The sequence below is a fragment of the Manduca sexta genome, chromosome 13, assembly GCF_014839805.1.
Source record: "Manduca sexta isolate Smith_Timp_Sample1 chromosome 13, JHU_Msex_v1.0, whole genome shotgun sequence".
NCBI lineage: Eukaryota > Metazoa > Arthropoda > Insecta > Lepidoptera > Sphingidae > Manduca > Manduca sexta.
In genome coordinates, this window is record NC_051127.1 from 9648487 (window position 1) to 9668388 (window position 19902).

At 35.8% G+C, this 19902-nt stretch overlaps 1 protein-coding gene across 2 annotated transcripts; it reads left to right on the forward strand.

Moving 5' to 3' along the window:
- Positions 1–1194: 1194 nt before the first annotated feature.
- Positions 1195–19574, forward strand: LOC115446803 (serine/threonine-protein phosphatase 5). Of its 2 annotated transcripts, XM_030173604.2 has the most exons (10): positions 1195–1456; positions 1573–1814; positions 3688–3835; positions 5974–6095; positions 6663–6933; positions 8245–8475; positions 9425–9644; positions 16098–16179; positions 17243–17288; positions 19534–19574. In XM_030173604.2, the coding sequence occupies exons 1-10, from the start codon at positions 1363–1365 to the stop codon at positions 19539–19541; spliced, it is 1464 nt and encodes a 487-aa protein (XP_030029464.2). In that variant the 5' UTR covers positions 1195–1362; the 3' UTR covers positions 19542–19574. The 2 variants fall into 2 exon arrangements, with proteins under 2 accessions (XP_030029464.2, XP_037294073.1); XM_037438176.1 differs by lacking the exon at positions 19534–19574 and having other exon boundaries at positions 17243–18748.
- The last annotated feature ends 328 nt before the right edge of the window (positions 19575–19902 follow it).

The following is a 19902-nucleotide window of genomic DNA, read 5'->3' on the forward strand; positions in this document are numbered from 1 at the left end:
ATAATATCATAATAATAATACCAGCCTTGATAGTAAACTATACCTAATGTCACATGTTAAGTCTGAGAGCAAGAACATCCTCTGCTACTGAAAGGGTTTAGGCCTAAGGCCAAACGTAGGGTCATGATTCACAAAGAAATCTCTGTAATACCGTTGCATTATGTACAATGTATAAGTATAAGGCATAAATATAGGAAATGTTAAACTTATTGACAGTGCACAAACACTTGGCGTAATTTTTTATCGTTCAGCGGAATTACCTACCGGTGTGGAAAAATGGGACAATCTGGAAACAATACAGAAATTCAAAAGGAATAAGATATTCAACTTTAGAATTTTCTGGAAAATTTTCAATCATTCAGAACTCTCTCGTAAAATTATATTGCCAAATATATTGCTCTTTTTTTTTTTAATATGGCTACAAGCACTGTGTTATTGCTACGCCAATGTCAATAAAGCTAGGGAAACATATTACAGGAAGAAAATAGGATTCGGAATTTGGATTAAATAAGTCAGGAAAGTTGGTTATACAATAATATATTAATTACTAAATAGTAATAGAAAAGAGTTAATAATAATAATATTCGTCAATATAATACATTAGGTATATACAAACTATATTTTTATATTATTATGTACAATAACTGAAGAAATAGCTTTATAAATATTAACATTAAATAAGAGAAGGGAAGAAATACAACATGGAAAAGACATTGCTCTTTGATTATATTGTTTCTGTTACATTCTGATTTAAAAAAAAATCATAGCCATGGATACATAGCCTTTAGCCGGAAACTTAATAGTATTATATTAACTATTATATTACTATCATATTGCATTGTATTGTGATTGTATTACATTCTAGCGACATCAAGATATTACCAAATGTCCATGTTCCATTTTCTAATTTTTGACACATGGGCAGTCCTACCACTCGCAGTGAGGTGATGTTACTTATAGCGAAAGTCAAAGAGAATTATAATATATATGGAAAGCGAAAGTATTTGATGCGGTTGCACAAGGGGTGACAATAATAATGCGTGCAAGTATTTAGTTATGATAAATAAATAAAAAAATATGAAACTAGATAAGAGTAAAATTATTGGGTTGATTCAGTACAAAACATCAATCAAAATAAATACAATAAAGAAATGGCAACATCAACAATTATCGTTCATGGTTTCATTCACATGACAATTGACATACCATTCAGTCTTTTCATTCATTAATTAATCTGTCAATTAATTTTTCATGAATTGCGGATAGCATGTAAATGAATGTGAGAATATCACGATTTATATGATTAGCCAATTAATTTACTTTATTACATTATAAATTTTACATTAAATTTGACTCGGTGCGATGGCTAATACTCAGGAAATTACGGGACCCGTCTCGCAAGAAGACATAGAGGCGGCGGAAAAATTGAAAAATGAAGCTAATGAATATTTTAAAAGTAAGTAATTGAATACGTTAATGAGACGAGAACAAACAATTTTAACCATTTTCGATGTGTATGTAATTGATGTGACAGAAATGATGTGAAAAATTTACATAACCTCAAAATTTCAGGGCAAGATTACAACGGAGCTATTGAGTTATATACAAAAGCAATAGAGAAGAATCCAAATAATGCGGTGTTTTACGCGAATAGGAGTATATCGAATTTGCGGCTGGAGAATTTTGGTTATGCGCTAACCGACGCTTCGAAGGCAATAGAGTTGGACAAAGCTTACACCAAGGCGTATTACAGACGGGCCGCGGCTCACATGTCCCTTGGGAAGTACAAATTAGCGCTTAAGGATTTTGAATATGTAAGTACATAACTTAAAAACACTTATATAGGTATGCTTATATTTTCGTTATAGCAGTGTTGAACATGCCAGTGATTCTTAAGTCCAAATCAGTTTTTTTTTTCTTTATATTATAGTAGAATTTGCCCTCATTAAATTTGCTAAAGAAATTACATGTTTTTAGGTATATATTAAAGTAAATCTTGCTTGTAATATGGAATTATTTCCCACTACAAATAACACCCAGTGCATTTTTCAGGATTTGATTCTTATATTGCGTTAAATAGCTTTTGCTCATAGCTTTGGCCATTTGAAAAAAGGGATAAGGCCTGCAATATATATTCCCAGGTTAAACAGTCTATGGCCTTACCAGGGTCTAAAACTATTTCTATAGCAAATTACATTGAAATCTGTTCAGTTTATTTCCTTTGGTACTTTCTCAGTTTATCCCCTTCAGACCAATGTGGCAAGGAACTGGGTTTCATTATACATTATATTTTCACAAGATAAAAGGTACCCTATAGCTAAAGAGTAACATAGCTTCCTATCAGTGAAAAAATATTCAGTCACTTCATTAGTTCCTAAAATTAGTGCATTCACACAAACAAATAAACTTTGATATTAGTAGAGATAAGGATCCTGGACATCAATTATTTATTGTTATTTATAAATAAAAAAAAATTTACTAACTTACGTTCAATAATTTTCACAAACTTTCACATTCATAATATAAAAATTATATTAGTATCCAAATAAAAAAAAAACAACTTGTGAAAATATTATTACAAATATGTTAGGGCATAAATTGTATTAATTTAATATGATAATAAAAATGTTATATCATCTAGGACCTATTTCTCATTGTCTAAGTAAACTCTAAACATTGAATATAATACAAAGGTACCAAATTCAAAATCGAGCTCCCAAATAAAAGGAAAATAAAGAATGCATTGAGTGTTAACATTACATTAACTAGTAGATAACATTTCCTTGAACATTGTGATATAGGCCCTTAAACATTGTAAGTTATTGTCAAAAGGTTAATAGTAACTTTACAATGTCTTACATATTTGTTACTTTATAAAGTTTGTATATTTTTACATTAACTCATGTATTTATGATTGTGAGAAATAATAAGTCCTGTTTTATATTTTCTTAAGCAAAAAGTAGCCTATAGCACTCCGGAACAATGTAGTTTCCTGTTAGTAAAAACATTTTCAAAGTCAGTTGAGTAGTTCCAGAGATCGGCTTCTACAAACCCACAAAAAAACAAACTCACAAACAATTCCTCTTTATTATAATAGTATAAATTATTGTTAATGAACACTCCACACTACAGCTTGCTATAATACAGAAAATGAGAACCCAGGCAAGTGGCTAAACTATTTTTTCTACAAATCAAAGATGCGCAGGTGCAACATCAACAAACAATTATCACGGTTGACAAGAATCCAAGTATTTATAATGTCAAATAATTATGGTCACAACAATTTAATATTGTTTTGAAACAATGCACTTGATTTGATTTATTTATGTAAAAATGCAGAGTAAAAATAAAATATTTAAGTATCAGTTTTCATATTATTTATTTATTGTGAGTTAAATTATCTTTTTCAAGTAGAATATTCAAGTAAATAAAACCATATTTTGTAATGGCTTAAGATAACATGTTCCATAATGGAAACCGAAAAAAATCATACTAATGAATGAATTCGGTCTGTAAATAGTTGTAATGATAATACGATTTTACAAAAATTATAAAAGAGAAGCCAGCAGGAATCGGTTTATATGGACCCTTTACCACTAGTATCTAGTAATATTATTGCGCATCCTAAGAGGCCTTTTTTATTCTAAATCTATCTGCCATAAATAATAATATTTGTCTTCCTTGCAGGTAACCAAAGTTAGGCCCAATGATCAAGATGCAAAACTTAAATACAACGAGTGCAATAAAATTGTCAAGAAGATTGCGTTTGAAAAGGCCATTTCGGTTGATAACATGGATATGAACATAGCTAATTCCATCAACTTAGATGCTATGAGTGAGTACTTTGTTGACTGACTAGTTTTACATACCCAACTCCTCAATTATGTTTTATAATATGTGACTTGTGTAAAAAGCGACGATAGCCTAGTCGTGTATGGAATGGACTGCAGTGATGAATATCTGCAGGTTCAAAACCTAAGGGCACATACCTCTGACTTTTCTAAAGTTATGTGGGTATACTTTATGAATTATCGCTAGCTTTAACAATGAAGGAAAACATTGTGAGGAAACCTGCATAACTGAGAAATTTTCCAAGGATTTTGAGGGTATTGTGAAGTCTGCCAATCTGCACTAGGCCAGCTTGGTAGACTAAGGCCTAATCTTCTTGATGTAGAGGACGCCCATGCCCAACAGTGGGACAGCATATAATACAAGGCTGATATTATTATATAACTTGTGCTGCTCCAGCAGAATGTAATGTTAGTAAAAGAATTTTTAGGTTCAATACAGCTGTAATTAAGCCCAAGATTATACCTTCAAACTAACCATAAAATCATTTGGTATAAAAATGTTTAATTTAGCATTGAGAGTTCTTCGCAATAAAGCTGAGCGACTTGTAGATTAAAAACAATAGCTCTTAACATCTTTCAACCAAAGCACATTATTCTATAAAAAAAAAGCGAGAGAAATAAATTTAATTGAATGGTGTTTTTAACATTACATTACACTGTCTGACATAATTTGTAACATGTTAAGTGCTTCTGAGTATTAATATGGAACAGTAATTTCATTAATATTTTCGAATTCATCATACCAAATTTGATGAAACTGCCACTTAGATCTGTTAGAAAAAAATCGAATATGCCATATTATGGGGCTATCAAAAAAAATCTGATCAACTAGCTTAGTTGTGTCAGACAATATTGTCCAATAACTTAGAATTTCAACATAATATGGCATGCTCTGCGAACTTATGACTTTTAAATTGAACTAATTGCAAATAAAGTAATTAGACATTGCACGCGACTTCGCCTGCGTGTAATGACAGTCCAACTCGAAGCATGCGTTTTCCATGATTAATAAATGCCTGAATTTATATCAAGCTTCAATAAAAAGTAATGATCGTAATGTTGTAATGAAATTAGGGATTTTTACTGGTGATCGGTCTCTCACATGTGAGAGTCCGCCTGGGCAGGTACCACTGCAATGTCTTAATTCTGCCGCCAAGCAGCAGCGTGTAGTCACTATTGTGATTGGGTTCGAAGGACATTGTAGCCAGTGTAACTACTGGACATAATAAGGCTTAACATCTCATGTCTTAGGATGACGCAATAAGATACCAAACAATACGTTGTAATTCAAGGTTGAATGGTGTTTCTACTGTTTACAGGCGGTCGTATCGCTTACCATCAGGCGAACGGCAAGCTCGTCTCGTCATTCAAAGCAATAAAAAAAATTTGCTCAATGATAATATTCAAATGATCTAATGTTACCTTTATAATTAGAAAATGATGGTCTATCAAATATTTTCGCCAATGAAAGGCGTATGTGTTAGATTCAAAGTTTTAACGCATTGTAAGTTATTCAGATGGCCTCATTCTTGGGAAGGCCCCAACACAAAAACAGACTATTCGTGCTACACATAGATTAGATTTATAAATATATTAGATAAAATGTGTTTGATACCATATCTGTAAACCTAATTAGATATATTGTTTGATTTTATATTGAACTAGCTGTTGCCTGCGGCTACGTTCGCGTAAATAACTTTTCCGGGATAATTATTTTAGGGATAAAAAGCCTATGGCATTCAGGCGTAATGTAGCTTCCTATAAGTGAAAAAAAAATCTATATCGGTTTAGTAGTTCTTGAGATTAACGCGTTCAAACAAACTTCGGTATTCATAGACGTTATTTATCTAAGGACGGAGCATGGCTGTGATAACAAGTCTGTTTCTCAGTGCTGACGGCATGGCAGCCTTCGCAGTGCGTAGACATAGGGCCGTTGTGATTGGCTAATATTGTATCTTAATATTAGCCAATTACAACGTATTTTTGATCGCAAAAAAAATACCTTCCAAAATTCTTTGCCATAAAAAAGTAAAACCAAACAAAACATAAACACTTATATAACTTACCCGAAATAGTTCTCCATCAAAAAGTTTTTTTAATTATGACGTCACTTTCTCAACAGCAATCGAAGATGACTACAATGGCCCTGCCCTTGAAGATGGCAAAGTTACTCTCAAATTCGCAACCGATCTGATGGAACATTACAGACAACAAAAAAAATTACATAAAAAATATGCGTACAAGGTTAGTTAATAATATGTATTAATTTGTACATTTATTTTTCACACTATAAATTTTTCACGAGCATAGCCAAGTGACTTCACTGCACCTGATGGTAATTAGAGTGGGGTACAGAATGTCGACTGATGAGAGACGATTATCCGTCGACAGTCGATAAAATTATGCCGGCCTGTTGGAACCGGATATACACAGGCTGATCCCGAACGCGACACAATTACGTCGGCCACTGTCGGATTTTAACACCGTGTGTACAGTGTTCGCTATACAGGTGGATATAAAATATATCCTATCACCAGCAAGTATTTTGCGTGCGTTGACAGGTTTGATTATTGAGTTGGGTACAATTATATTTGATTATTACACTCAGTATCGACCTGGACTATGGAATTTGGGTCCCATATGGCGATAGGCTCGCCACCCTATCACATCATAATATGAAATACACAACTATTGGACCACTAGTTACACCTCTGGCTATTTTGTATATATGTGTGTGCGCGGGCGTGCTTGCGTGCGTACGTGTGCGTGCGTATGTGTGATGGTAAATTCACACGATTCTTCTACCAACAGATCCTGATCGACGTGAAGGCGTATCTACAGACGCAACCGTCGCTAGTCGACATCAAAGTGGCGGACAATCAGAAGTTCACGGTGTGCGGCGACATCCACGGCCAGTACTACGACCTGCTGAACATATTCGCGCTGAACGGGTTACCATCGGAGACCAACCCTTATCTGTTCAACGGAGACTTTGTGGACCGGGGGTCGTTCAGTGTTGAGTGCATTTTCACTCTGTTCAGTTTTAAACTGCTGTACCCGGACCACTTCTTCATGTCTCGAGGTTAGTTCTTATCGATTATATTACGAATAGATAATCGATATACAGTATGGCATCGATTATCGATTAACCGAAGCTTAACCAAAAATTTAGTTCTCAGTTAGTTACTTAACATGTTTAGATACCGCATTGCGATAGTTTGAAGTTCGAGATGAAAGGGACCAGTATCAGATATGTATCCTGAAAAAAGTGTTAAATCTATCGCTATTTTTAAAAAGCGATAATTGTTTTTTTCGATCTATCTAAAAAATTTACCAGCCAGAACCGAGTTTTTCTGACTATTTTCTTTCGAGTAACTTATTGTAGTGTTATTTTCAAGAAAACAAGTATGTTTTCATTTATCGACGCTATGTCAAAATGGACCTATATAATAAATTATCCAAATCGTGAATGTCTATAATCGATCTTGAGATGATTACCCTCATAAAAAAAGGTTATGAAACAAACTGGTTTGAATGTGAGTATTTTAGCTAGAACATATATCTATACTTTAGTATTATTATATTTCTATTAATTATTTAGAGGTCAAGGTTTTTGTGCAAATCAAGTTTGGCTCGGATATTGGTTTGTTATTTATTGTTGTCGATAGCTTGGCGAGTGATCTTTAAAGACTGTCTCGCGATAACTAAGAGTAGAATCGAAATGCGTCGAATCAAATCGCATTTATTTTGTACTAGGTATTGATCGTGTTTTTTCCGCATCGAAAACCTTTCTAGGTAGAAAAATACGAACCGCAACGCCATATATAAGACACTAGCGTCATCTAGTTAAAAAAACGTGATATAAAATTGAAATATTTCCCTCCTTAGCAATTTACCCGGTTAAAAAAGTAGCGAATATGTTAATCGAAGACACGGTCTTAGTATGATAAAGATCTGTTTGCGTGCGTGGGTGCGTGCGTACGTGTGTGTGTGCGTGTGCGTGAAATCAGATCGACAAAAGTTTTATTTATGGTACTATTGTTTCATCATCAATATCTGTCTATGAATAATGAATGCCATGTGAAACTGGGGCGGATCCCTAGTAAAATATTAAGTTCTATCGGCGACTACTTTGGTAAAATGTACCAATTTAATACCTATCGCAATACGATCATTCCACCGACGCTATCTAACAGTGGCTAAGCGTCCATGCAACCCGATTCCTACCGGCCTCCCTTTTAGATTTATTTACTTTTTTCTTTGTTTTTGATTTCCCATAAATTGACCACGATATGATACCTACCGCCATTTTTTTTTTTACCTCGGGTTACTTGTTGACAAATACTACTTTGACTGACTGCCTAAGGCTTATTAAAAACACATATTCCAACAGGAAACCACGAGACAATAGACATGAACCGAATGTACGGATTCCGCGGCGAAGTGACAGCAAAATACACATCACCGATGGCGGATCTGTTCACCGAAGTGTACAACTGGCTGCCGCTCGCTCATTGCATCAACAACAGGGTGCTGGTCATGCACGGGGGTCTGTTCTCGAGGGATGACGTCACCCTCGACGACATCAGGAACGTTGAGAGGAACAAGCAACCGCCTGAGGAAGGTGAGTTTGTATAGCTGAAGAGTTTGTTTGAAAGCGCCAATTTCAGGAACTACTAAAGCGATTTTGATTTTTTTTTTCTAATAGGAAGATACATTACAGATTACTCTTGAGTGCTATAGCTGGTTTTTGAACTGGGAAAATATTTATCTTGGAACAAGTTTCAGGCGGGCGGAACCGCAAACAAAAGCATGTCCTTACATCACTACATAGTATAAAACAAAGTCGCTTTCTCTGTCCCTGTGTGTGCTTAAATCTTTAAAACTACGCAACGGATTTTGATGCGGTTTTTTTCAATAGATAGTGATTCAAGAGGAAGGTTTATATGTATAATAATAACATCCATTAAATAGTCAGCATTGCACCCGTGCGAAGCCGGGGCGGGTCGCTAGTATTATTATAAAACAAAGCCCCTTTCCCCGCTCCTCTTTCTTTGACTATCTCGGTAGCGTAGTTGTTGTAACACGTATGTACACAGTACGAGAACCAGATATAGTAACAAAATAGAGATACACTGACAAAATTGCACATAAAAACAGCGCTGTATTTACTATGCTCACAGCCCTAGCGGCTCGCATTGATACGACCCGAGTGGGCCCGAGTGTGCCCGAATGGGCCCGAGCGTCGACCGCCCCGTCGCCGTGACAGTCGAATGAAATGCATTTATTAGTTAAAAAATAAGTTAAATAGTGTATACTTATTACTAACGTACGAAACGAAACGTTTTGTTCATTCACAGTTGGAGTATAATTTGTACATCGACTAAAAACACAGGAAGGCATTTTATTTATAAAAATACAAAAAGTTAGTAAGCCGACAAGCCGCGACAGTGGTTGGAGGTTGACTAAGTGAATGTCGGGCAATTACCTTGCTATCGTCTTGCCAGTATTGAGCTCGGACAACGTATCTATGTAATAAAAACATATTAGAAAATGTCCAATACATTTTCCAGGCATAATGTGCGAGCTTCTGTGGTCGGACCCGCAGCCGATGTTGGGTCGCTCGCCGTCGAAACGCGGCGTCGGCTGTCAGTTCGGACCCGACGTGACCAACGCTTTCCTGCAGCGGAACAACCTCGACTACATCATCCGCAGCCACGAGGTCAAGAACGAGGGCTACGAACTGGCTCACGACGGCAAATGCATCACCGTGTTCTCGGCGCCTAATTATTGGTGAGTTAGTCGAATTAAATAAGCGGCGACAGCGTGGTTGGGTGTGGAACGGACTGCCAGACGAATGTCCGCAGGTTCAAATCCCAAGGGCACACACCTCTGACTTTTCTAAAAAAATCATGTGTGTGTTCTTTGTGAATTTATCGTTCGCTTTAACGGTGAAGGAAAACATCGTGAGGAAACCTGCACATCTGAGAAGTTCTCTATAGGAATTTCTGTTGGAGATTGTAACCTTCGTCGTGACTTATTATTTTTTATATGTTCTATTTTTAGAACTAATTGTATTTTGTTTGCCATAGTTACTTCTCTTTAGTCCGAAATAAACACTCGTGTCAATAACATCTTTTTACTAACTTTATTTAATTACTAAGAACATATACCATATTTACAACACGTTATCAGCACGAACGCTTAGTTCTTAGTTTTTTTTCACGTTATTTAGTAAAATAAAGTTGTATATATTTTTTGTGTGACTAGGAAATAGTAATAGTCTGAAAATGTCACATGAATCTGGAGATGTTTCGAGTATGAAAAATTCCCCTGCGTCGATCACATCTTTTCCATTTCCTTGTTTGAGGATAAAAGATGGATATCCAACTTGGAAGTTCAAGATGCGAAATTACCTTATCCATGAGGATTTATGGGAAACAATCGGTGGATACCCAAAAGGAGACACAACCCCTGCCTCTACAAAGGTACGCAAAGACGCAAAGGCATTAGCAAAGATATGCTTATCAGTAGAAGGTGCAGCGATAACCCATATAAGATGTGCGAAAACTGCATCTGAGGCATGGACTTGTTTGCAAAAAGCCTTTGAAGATAAGGGAATAGGACGAAGATTATTTTTGGAGCGTAAACTGTACAGGTTGAGTCTATCAGAGTTCAAAAATATTGAACTATATATTAACGCAGTTATGTCAACCGCACAGGATCTTGCGGATATTGATGTAGTCATAGAGGACAAGTCTATTGCTGCAATACTTTTGGGAGGTCTAACTCCAAGGTATGAACCTCTCATTATGGCTTTAGAAAATTGCAATGTAGACGTGACTACAGAGTTGGTGAAAACAAAACTGCTTAATGAAATGTCCAAAGATGTGGCTACATCATTAGACTCTGTTTTTCATGCGAAGAAGAAGCCTAAGTCAATGAAGAAGAATATAGTTTGTTATGAGTGCAAGACACCTGGACATAAGAGACCAGACTGTCCACAGAGAAACAAGAAGGAGAAAGGCAATGCGGTAAATACCAATGATACGATATTTACAAGTCTTAATACTTCTGGAAACCCAAGAAAGGACATAATTTATGTAGATTCAGGTTGTACTAGACACATGACTTCTAGACGGGACTGGTTTCAGAATATCTCGATACAGAATCAAGGTACTGTTACTGTCGCAAATGGAGAACAGATTAAGTGCTGCGGAATTGGAAATATTTCAATAAACACGCCCGAGAACGTGGTCAACAATATTAGTGATGTTGCTTATATACCAGATTTGAAAGCTAGTTTGTTATCTGTATATAAAACTGTTGAAAAGGGTTTTATTTGTGTTTTTGATAAAAATGGATGTAACTTTTATAAATCTGATACTTTTAATTTTACAGGTGAATCTGTTGCTCATGCCTCGCCCTGTGGTGGACTGTACGTTTTAGATGGTACTGTAAATGTTCCCGAGAATGTGGCGGATAATTTTTGACACAAGATGTGCACTCTGGTTGTCAGGATAGTTATCAAATATGGCATAAGAGGTTAGGACATTTGTGTCGTATAGGCATGAACCAACTGAAAAATCACAAGGTAGGTATAAAGTATACAGGAGTAGATAAAACTAGTTGTATCGCTTGCGTGGAAGGTAAACAAGCAAGAAAACCTTTCAAAAGGTTAGCGTTTAATAGGGCTACTTCCCCTTTGGAACTGATCCATATGGATTTGATGGGACCGGTGTCTACAACTTCTTTTCAAGGAAATAGATATATGTTGACAATAGTAGACGATTATACGCGAAAAGTGTTTGCTTATTTTATTTCTTCTAAAACAGAAGTCAAAGATATATTTTGTGTGTTTCAATGTTTTGTTGAAAATCAGTTAGATAAAACAATTAAAGCAATTAGGACTGATGGAGGTAAGGAGTTCGTGAATAAAGAGTTTGTTGATTATCTTGCTTCAAAAGGTATAGAACATCAAACAACGACGCCTTATAGTCCTCAGCAAGTTGGAGTAGCGGAACGCACCCATCGTTCGGTTACAGAAAAGGCAAGAACGTTGCTAGCTGAAAGCTCACTACCGAAAGCATTCTGGGAAGATGCATTCCAAGTTGCCATTTACCTTAAAAATAGGTCTCCTCATCGAGCCTTAGGTGGACAAATTCCTTATGACAAATGGTATGGACGAAAATGTGATCTTAGCCATCTAAAAGTGTTTGGTTGTAGAGCTCTAGTCCATATACCTTCGTGTCACAGGAAGAAATTAGATGTCAAGGCACAGGAAGCAATTTTCGTCGGTTATTCTGAAAATCCAGGCACTTATATTTTTAGGGATCCTGCTAACCCACGAAAAGTTATTATATCCAGAGATGCAACCTTTTTTGAAAATTGCTTTACAGCGCTAAAGCAGAAGCAATCTGAGTCTGTCGCACAGTCAAAATCTATATTGTTATTTGATGAGCAAAAGAGATTGAGTCTGAGTTTGATCATGACTGTCAATTCTATGACTGTGATGAGAGTATCAGCCCGGCGGCTGAAGCAACTTTACCAGTAAATCTAGAAAGTACAAAAGAGTCAGTGACTCTGGAAGAGCGAGAGTCTCTCAGTGACTTAAGGATGCCTAGTGTGGAAGAAGTGACAGCGAATTTGGAACAGGAATCGCACCCTGAGCGCAGATACCCTTCCAGAGACAGAAAACCAACAAATTTTTATAAAGCTTACAATACGTCAATGGTAGATTCTAATGAACCTACGACATATTACGAAGCTACTCATGCCGATGATGCTGATAAGTGGCAACATGCTATGGTTGATGAGTATAGTTCCTTAAGGAAACTCCATACATGGAATTTAGTAGATAGACCTAACAAAAGGTTATACCATGTAAATGGATTTACAAAATTAAAAGGGATGCTTATGGTAATATTATCAAGTATAAAGCGAGACTCGTCGTCAAAGGTTTTCATCAAGTTGAAAGTGTAGACTACAACGAGACGTTCGCACCAGTGATTCGTCATTCTTCCCTCCGCACGTTGTTTGCGATAGCTGCAGATATGAAGTTGAGAATGAAGCACTTAGATGTCGATACAGCTTTCCTTAACGGAGATTTAGAAGAAGAAGTTTTCATGGAGCAACCTCTTGGTTTTATTGAAAAGGGTAAAGAAAACAAAGTTTGTTTATTGAAGAAATCTCTTTACGGTCTTAAACAGGCACCGCGAGCTTGGAATAAAAAGTTAAATGAAACGCTTTCTAAAATAGGTTTCATAGGAACTCCTTCCGAACCTTGTGTGTATACTAAACTTTTGGTAAAGAACTTGTAATATTAGGAATCTTTGTTGATGACATAATAGTCTTCTTTAATTCTGATTTGACATTTGACACTGTCAAGAATGATTTGTCGAAATATTTTTCATTAAAAGATCTCGGAATACTGAAATGTTATTTGGGACTACAAGTTGAAAGTGATTCCGAGAGTATAAGGTTGAACCAGCGAAATTATATTCTTTCTATATTAGAAAAATTTAATATGAAGGATTGTAAGGCCGTGGATACTCCATTAATTAAAAAGAATATGGAAAAAAGAATGGATGGTCAAGTCGGTGAGTCTTATCCTTATCAAAACTTAATAGGATGCCTCATGTATCTAGCGGTAAACACACGACCAGACATCGTTTACGCTACGAGCTATTTAAGTCAATTTAATACGTGTTTTACTAAAGAACACTGGAATGCTGCTAAAAGGATTCTGCAATACCTAAAAGGTACCCTAAACTATTCATTGGTTTACAGGAAGAATAGAGAACCTTTAAAGGGTTTTTGTGACGCAGACTGGGCAAACTGTCCAATCGACAGAAGGTCATACACCGGTTATGTTTACAAGTTAAGTGGAGGTCCAGTATCATGGGAATCCAAGAAGCAACCTACTGTTGCGTTAAGTTCGGCCGAGTCAGAATATATGGCATTAGCGTCTGCCACGAAGGAAGCGTGTTACTTACGTCGGTTTATATACGAGATAACAGGTATACTTTGTTCAGTTAACTTAGCTTCTGACAGCCAAAGTGCCATTAATCTTGTTCGAAATCCTGTACACCACAGCAGGACGAAGCATATAGATACTAGGTTTCACTTTATTAGGGAAAAGGTATCTAATAATATTGTTAAGTTAGAATATATAAAAAGTAACGATATGCCTGCTGATGTACTAACGAAGGCCCTCGGACCTCTAGCACACAAACGATGTGTAGTTAACTTAGGTTTAGAAACTTAATTATTTTATTTGTTTTGTTTCTGTCACAACTGCGATTAAGGGCGGCTGTTGGAGATTGTAACCTTCGTCGTGACTTATTATTTTTTATATGTTCTATTTTTAGAACTAATTGTATTTTGTTTGCCATAGTTACTTCTCTTTAGTCCGAAATAAACACTCGTGTCAATAACATCTTTTTACTAACTTTATTTAATTACTAAGAACATATACCATATTTACAACAATTTCGAAGGTGTGTGAAGTCTACCAATCCGCACTAGGCCAGCGTGGTGGACTAAGGCCTAATCCCTCTCAGTAGTAGAGGAGGCCCGTGCTCAGCAGTGGGCAAGTATATAATACAGGGCTGATATTATTGTAGTCGAATTGTTTACTGTCATTCTAATGCGGGTCGGAAAAGACCCGTTTTGTGTGGGGTGAAATGTGGAGGGCAATTCGGATTCGACGTGACGAATCGTACGTTGCCACGAGGACTACGCGCTTGCGCACTGTTACGGGGACCTTTAAAAAAATTTTTTTTAAAAAATCCTTTTATTGAATCACATGAATATAAAGAGGTCCGAAGGCAACCGTCGCGTGAGAATAACAAATACAGACTGATGGGCCCGAGGTCCCGTCAAGTATATATATCTATATACTATTATATAAAGCTGAAGAGTTTGTTTGTTTGTTTGTTTGTTTGAACGCGCTAATCTCAGGAACTACCGGTCCAAACTGAAAAATTATTTTTGCGTTGGATAGCCCTTTATTCGTGGAGTGCTATAGGCTATACATCAACACGCTATACCCAATAGGAGCGGAGCAGTAATGGCTAATCTCAGGAACTACCGGTCCAAACTGAAAAAATCTTTTTGCGTTGGATAGCCCTTTATTCGTGGATTGCTATAGGCTATATATCATCACGCTATGACCAATAGGAGCGGAGCAGTAATGAAATATGTTGCAAAAACGGGGAAAAATTATTAGTTTTGAGAGCTTCCGTTGCGTGCGCTGCGTAAACGGTTAAAGTTATGCAACAATGATGTATGACGGGATTGTTCCTCTTAAAAAGTTCTAAAAATATATTATAAAACAAAGTCCCCCGCTGCATCTGTCTGCCTGAACGTGTTAAACTCAAAAACTACCCAACGTATTAAGATGAAATTTGGTATGGAAACAGTTTGAGATCCTGGGAAGAACATAGGCTCCCGGGAAACTACTACTTTTATAACGGAAAACTTTAGCCTGAAAAACTTTATAACGCGGGCGGAGCCGCGGGCAAAAGCTAGTTCTTTATAAATGCTGACGGTGACAGCATTAGTGCTGTCACAGCCAGAACCCTTACAGAACAGGGTTATAACAGCACGATGGCAAGTGTGTCTACGTATTCTTGGTGCCTAATTACTGGTGACTTTGTGGTGTGTTAGTCATATTATCTTATTCCACCGATATCCTAATCCATTCGTGTGGGTCAGAAAGGACCCGGTGTGTCTGAAGAGATGAATGGAATTGATTTAGTTTCTATACAGGCTTTTAACACAGTCTGCCTATCTAATATCATTGTGGAATGGAAAACGTGTTAAAGAAACTGAGTGGGTCGTATAGGACCCAGAGAAATATATAACACAAATAGATTCTTTAAGATAAATAATCGTGTTGAATTGTTAATAAAAGGGCAAACGGACAAACATAATTTTGCATAATGATTTCTTATGTTTACGCGAATGTTAGACATTGAAATTAAACTAATTTTCGGATTCTATCGCGGTTTTAGTATTTTATTTTCTCTCGACGTTTCGAGTCCCCCCCCGTGACCATAAAGGCTGCAAAGTCTTCGAAACGTCGGGAGAAAATAAAATACTAAAACCGCGATAGAATCCGAAAATTGGTATAATTTTGCATTTATAATAAATAATCGTATTGAACTGTTGTTGGATAAAGGGCAAACCAATAAATATAATTTTGCATTTATAATAAGATATTAATGGCATTATACTTCGCAGCGACACAATGGCCAACCTCGGTGCTTTCATCACAATGAACGGAAAAGACTTGAAGCCAAACTTCACTACTTACGAAGCGGTGGTACGTATTTGATTACTACTTTATTTGATTTTTATAAAACCAAATATATTTTAAAATTATGACGGAACTCGGAGGAAAATCATTGTGATCATACGGGCTTGGAAAATGACCCCACTACACCTGATGGTAAGTGGAATGGAGTCCAATAGAATCTCGACTGACGAGAGATGATTATCTCTCAGCAGTCGACACAGTTACGCCGGCCTGTTGGAACCGGATATATACAAACAGATTGGTCCATTTTAACGACAGATCTAAAAAAGCGTTTGGTATTGTTCGGCGTTGCTTTCCACCCACTGCCAAGCTGTAACAACTCATGTGATAAGACCCTTTCTTTTAATTCAGTCTGTGGTGTTTTATAACTAGGTTATCTAGTTGTAAACGTCCCTATCCTTGAGGTCAAAACGCCTCCTTAGTTCATTATTTTGTCTCCCGCTTTCCTATGGAGGGTAGTGGACAATTAATATTTCCAACTCCTCTCTATTTGATTAATGTCGTTGCGGGATAATGACAACTTAGTGTTCCCTGAGACTCGCCGAGCTTCACCGCTCGGTGTCATAAAATGCGTGCCACTGACCCTGGCTTACAGGAGTTGTGGTGAGTGTGAGGATGGGAAAGTCTCTGCCAAGTAACTGGTATACTAGTATACAAGATCATTTTGACATTGCGTTACTAAATGAAACCACATACTCGTCTTCACATTAGATGACATTGTGCCAAAAATCATCCATTAATAACGAATATTTTCACCAAAAAATCCTGGTTTTAGTTTTCTGATTTTTTTATCATTTTGTAGTTTAATGCGAATGTGGTGTGCGCGTGTGTATTTCTGACTGAAAGTATGATGTTGCCGCTGCGACGAATTCTCTTAGAGTAGTGGTATTGGCTTTAGGGTGCGTAAAATTAAAATTACTTTTAATTTTTTCCGAAATACACTTTTATTTTACATCTACGGCTCAGATAACTTATTGTAGTGTTATGTCCAAGCAGATAAGTATGTGTTTTCATTCAGTAACGCAATATCAAAATGACCCTGTATACAGCTTATTTTTTTTTTTTACAGCCCCACCCGTACGTGAAGCCGATGGCGTACGCAAACTCCTTGTTCAGTATCCTTTGTCAATCATAAGTCTATAAGCTTTCTTTACTGAATGTGCGCTCTTTCATACAAATTGGTATCAATTCTCATTTGTGGTGTTTACGAAGTCGATACGAGTGAATGTTGTATTTAGTTGCGAATAATTTCCGTGTTGTGGCATTATTGGTGCTTAATTATACATTTTTAATGTTATATGTGTTGTGTAGCATTTTGACATGTGTGTTGACATAAAACACGATGCATGAGCTAAACGTGATCTAAAGCACTATAATAGTACATAAATTAGACTCTAATAATTATAGAATACGACTCGATTTAGTTTGGCTCAATGAATCTCAATTTTGTAGCTCATATCTCGTTTTTTATAAGTATTAAAATGTAGTATTTTTTATTTTATTTTAAATTAAGTATCGTGTAATATCTAGTCTGTTATAAATAGCTACAAGAATTACAATAAGTAAAAGTAGAGCATATCCCACCGGGAGCATTTGCGATTGAAAATCCGAACAAAAAAAGACATTAGGGATAGAGGACTTGTTCCTCAGACGCAGTATAATAATTGAGCAATTCACATATCTGTATAATCAAAATAATGCTATCTCTCTCGCACGCACATTCTTTCATAATGATGACGTCACTATGTGCATAAGTTGGTATACTACGACATCTGAAGTACTTAAGTGCTTAATTTTACGTTGCAATTTTGATTGTTCAATATAGCTGTTTTAATTCTATTTTTAAAGACGGATTTTCTAAAGAAGATAAATAAGAAATCAATATGAAAATGCTCAAAATTTAAGATTAAGTAGGCTATTTGATGCTCCCAGTGTGGTAGCTCTAAGCGTACATTTATTTTTTATAGTCTCGTATTGACTTCGTAGCGGGTTTACATTATTCGTGCTTTCTAACTCTAGCAATTGTGTTACGTGATATTTGGATTTATCATTTCTTAAATATCTAACTTCATATAAAACAAAGTCCCTCGTTGCCTCTATCTGTCTAAACGCGATAATCTCAAAAACTACCGAACGAATTTCGATGATAATTGGTATGGAGTTTGATTCCCAGGATGGGAAGGGTTATAGGCTGCTTTTTGTCCCGGAAAAACATATGGCGGGAATTCTATCCCGGAAAACTTTTATTCAGACGGAGTCGCGAGCAATTCATTTTAAAACAAAGAAACATCAGTGATGTCACAATATGATTTCTTAAATTCTTAGACATTACAAAATCGACTTTAATTTCGTGTCATAGATTTGTTATTCGAACTGTTTCAAATTTGTCATACAATTATACATTGTTCAAATTTGCTTTCTTTCAATTGTTTTTGGGATCATGAGCATGTTTAATATTTATTTCATATGTTTTCATCATAAGAATGCATTTTTCTTATTTTAACACCCTGTATTTCGTAAATTCTGTTATAAAAATATACATTTCTGTAGTAAAAAAGGGTATTCAAGCATGTAATAGTTTTATTCATTTCGAGCTTCATTTCACTCTAAAAGCATGATTTAAAACGACTTTTGGTAATAGTATATGATGATTGTAAATAAAAATATCTTAAAGCCCCTCCCCGCAGCAAAATGGCGCGCTAACCGTATTTTATATAGTTTTTAAAAGCTATCTATTCGAAATTTAAAACACATAAAAAAAGAAAAAAGATCATATTTCTGTAATTCAAATTTATTATAATATGGATATAATTTATTTAATAATAAAAATACGATTAAAAATATTTATTCCGTGTATCTCATAAAGTGCACATCATTTTCATTTGTAGCCAACACTAAAATCAATTTAATAAGATATAATATTTTGGTAATTAAAATTTTCAAAACGACCTAAAATTGATTTTTAACTAAATAATTCGTAAATATTCACATATTCCCGCACATAACTCGTACAAGCAGGGAACGAATTCTCAAAGCTATTTCCCCGGGGAGGCGCCTAAAAGATTAAAAAAAAAATACTTACAAAATTCACAAAAAAAATACGTCTTTAAATTCATACGCCATTATGGATGTCTATATTATATTAAAGTGGCATTTTTTCGTGATAATTTGATGATAGACATTATAAAATATGAAAAATTATAATACGATTTTTTAACACCCTATATCATTCACTATTACCAAAAGTCGAAAAAAAACATCAAATTTATCGCGCAACCTCTTTCATAACCGCTTTCTGGTTTCTTTGTGGATTTTGGTGATATTTTATTTGGGATAATAAATTCTTTAATTTACAAATAGTGATGTAACGGTACACTCATTCAAAAAAACCCGGAAAACACCAAAAGAAAAGAAAATCGAAACGCAGGAGCGAAGACAACACTAAATCGACCAGAGACCATTCATGTAACGATGGACATCAAAAACGCAAGTCCCGTTAATATTGCGAAGTAAATATATTTTCTGCCGCCAAGCAGCAGTGTGTAGTCACTGTTGTGTTCCGGTTTGAAGGATTGTAGCCAGTGTAACTACTGGACATAAGACTTAACATCTCATGTCTCAGTATGGCGAACGCAGTGGAATACCAAACAATACTTGGTATTCAAAGTGTTGGATGGTGTTTCTGCTGTTTATGGTCGTCTCGTCATTCAAAGCAATAAAAAAAAATTA

Bases quoted from the DNA above. Each gene is read 5' to 3' on its own strand.
- LOC115446803 (XM_037438176.1), top strand. From the start codon at position 1,363: ATGGCTAATACTCAGGAAATTACGGGACCCGTCTCGCAAGAAGACATA. The intron at 6,096-6,662 runs GTTAGTTAATAA...TTCTACCAACAG, and splicing joins ATAAAAAATATGCGTACAAG to ATCCTGATCGACGTGAAGGC. The intron at 6,934-8,244 runs GTTAGTTCTTAT...ATATTCCAACAG, and splicing joins CCACTTCTTCATGTCTCGAG to GAAACCACGAGACAATAGAC.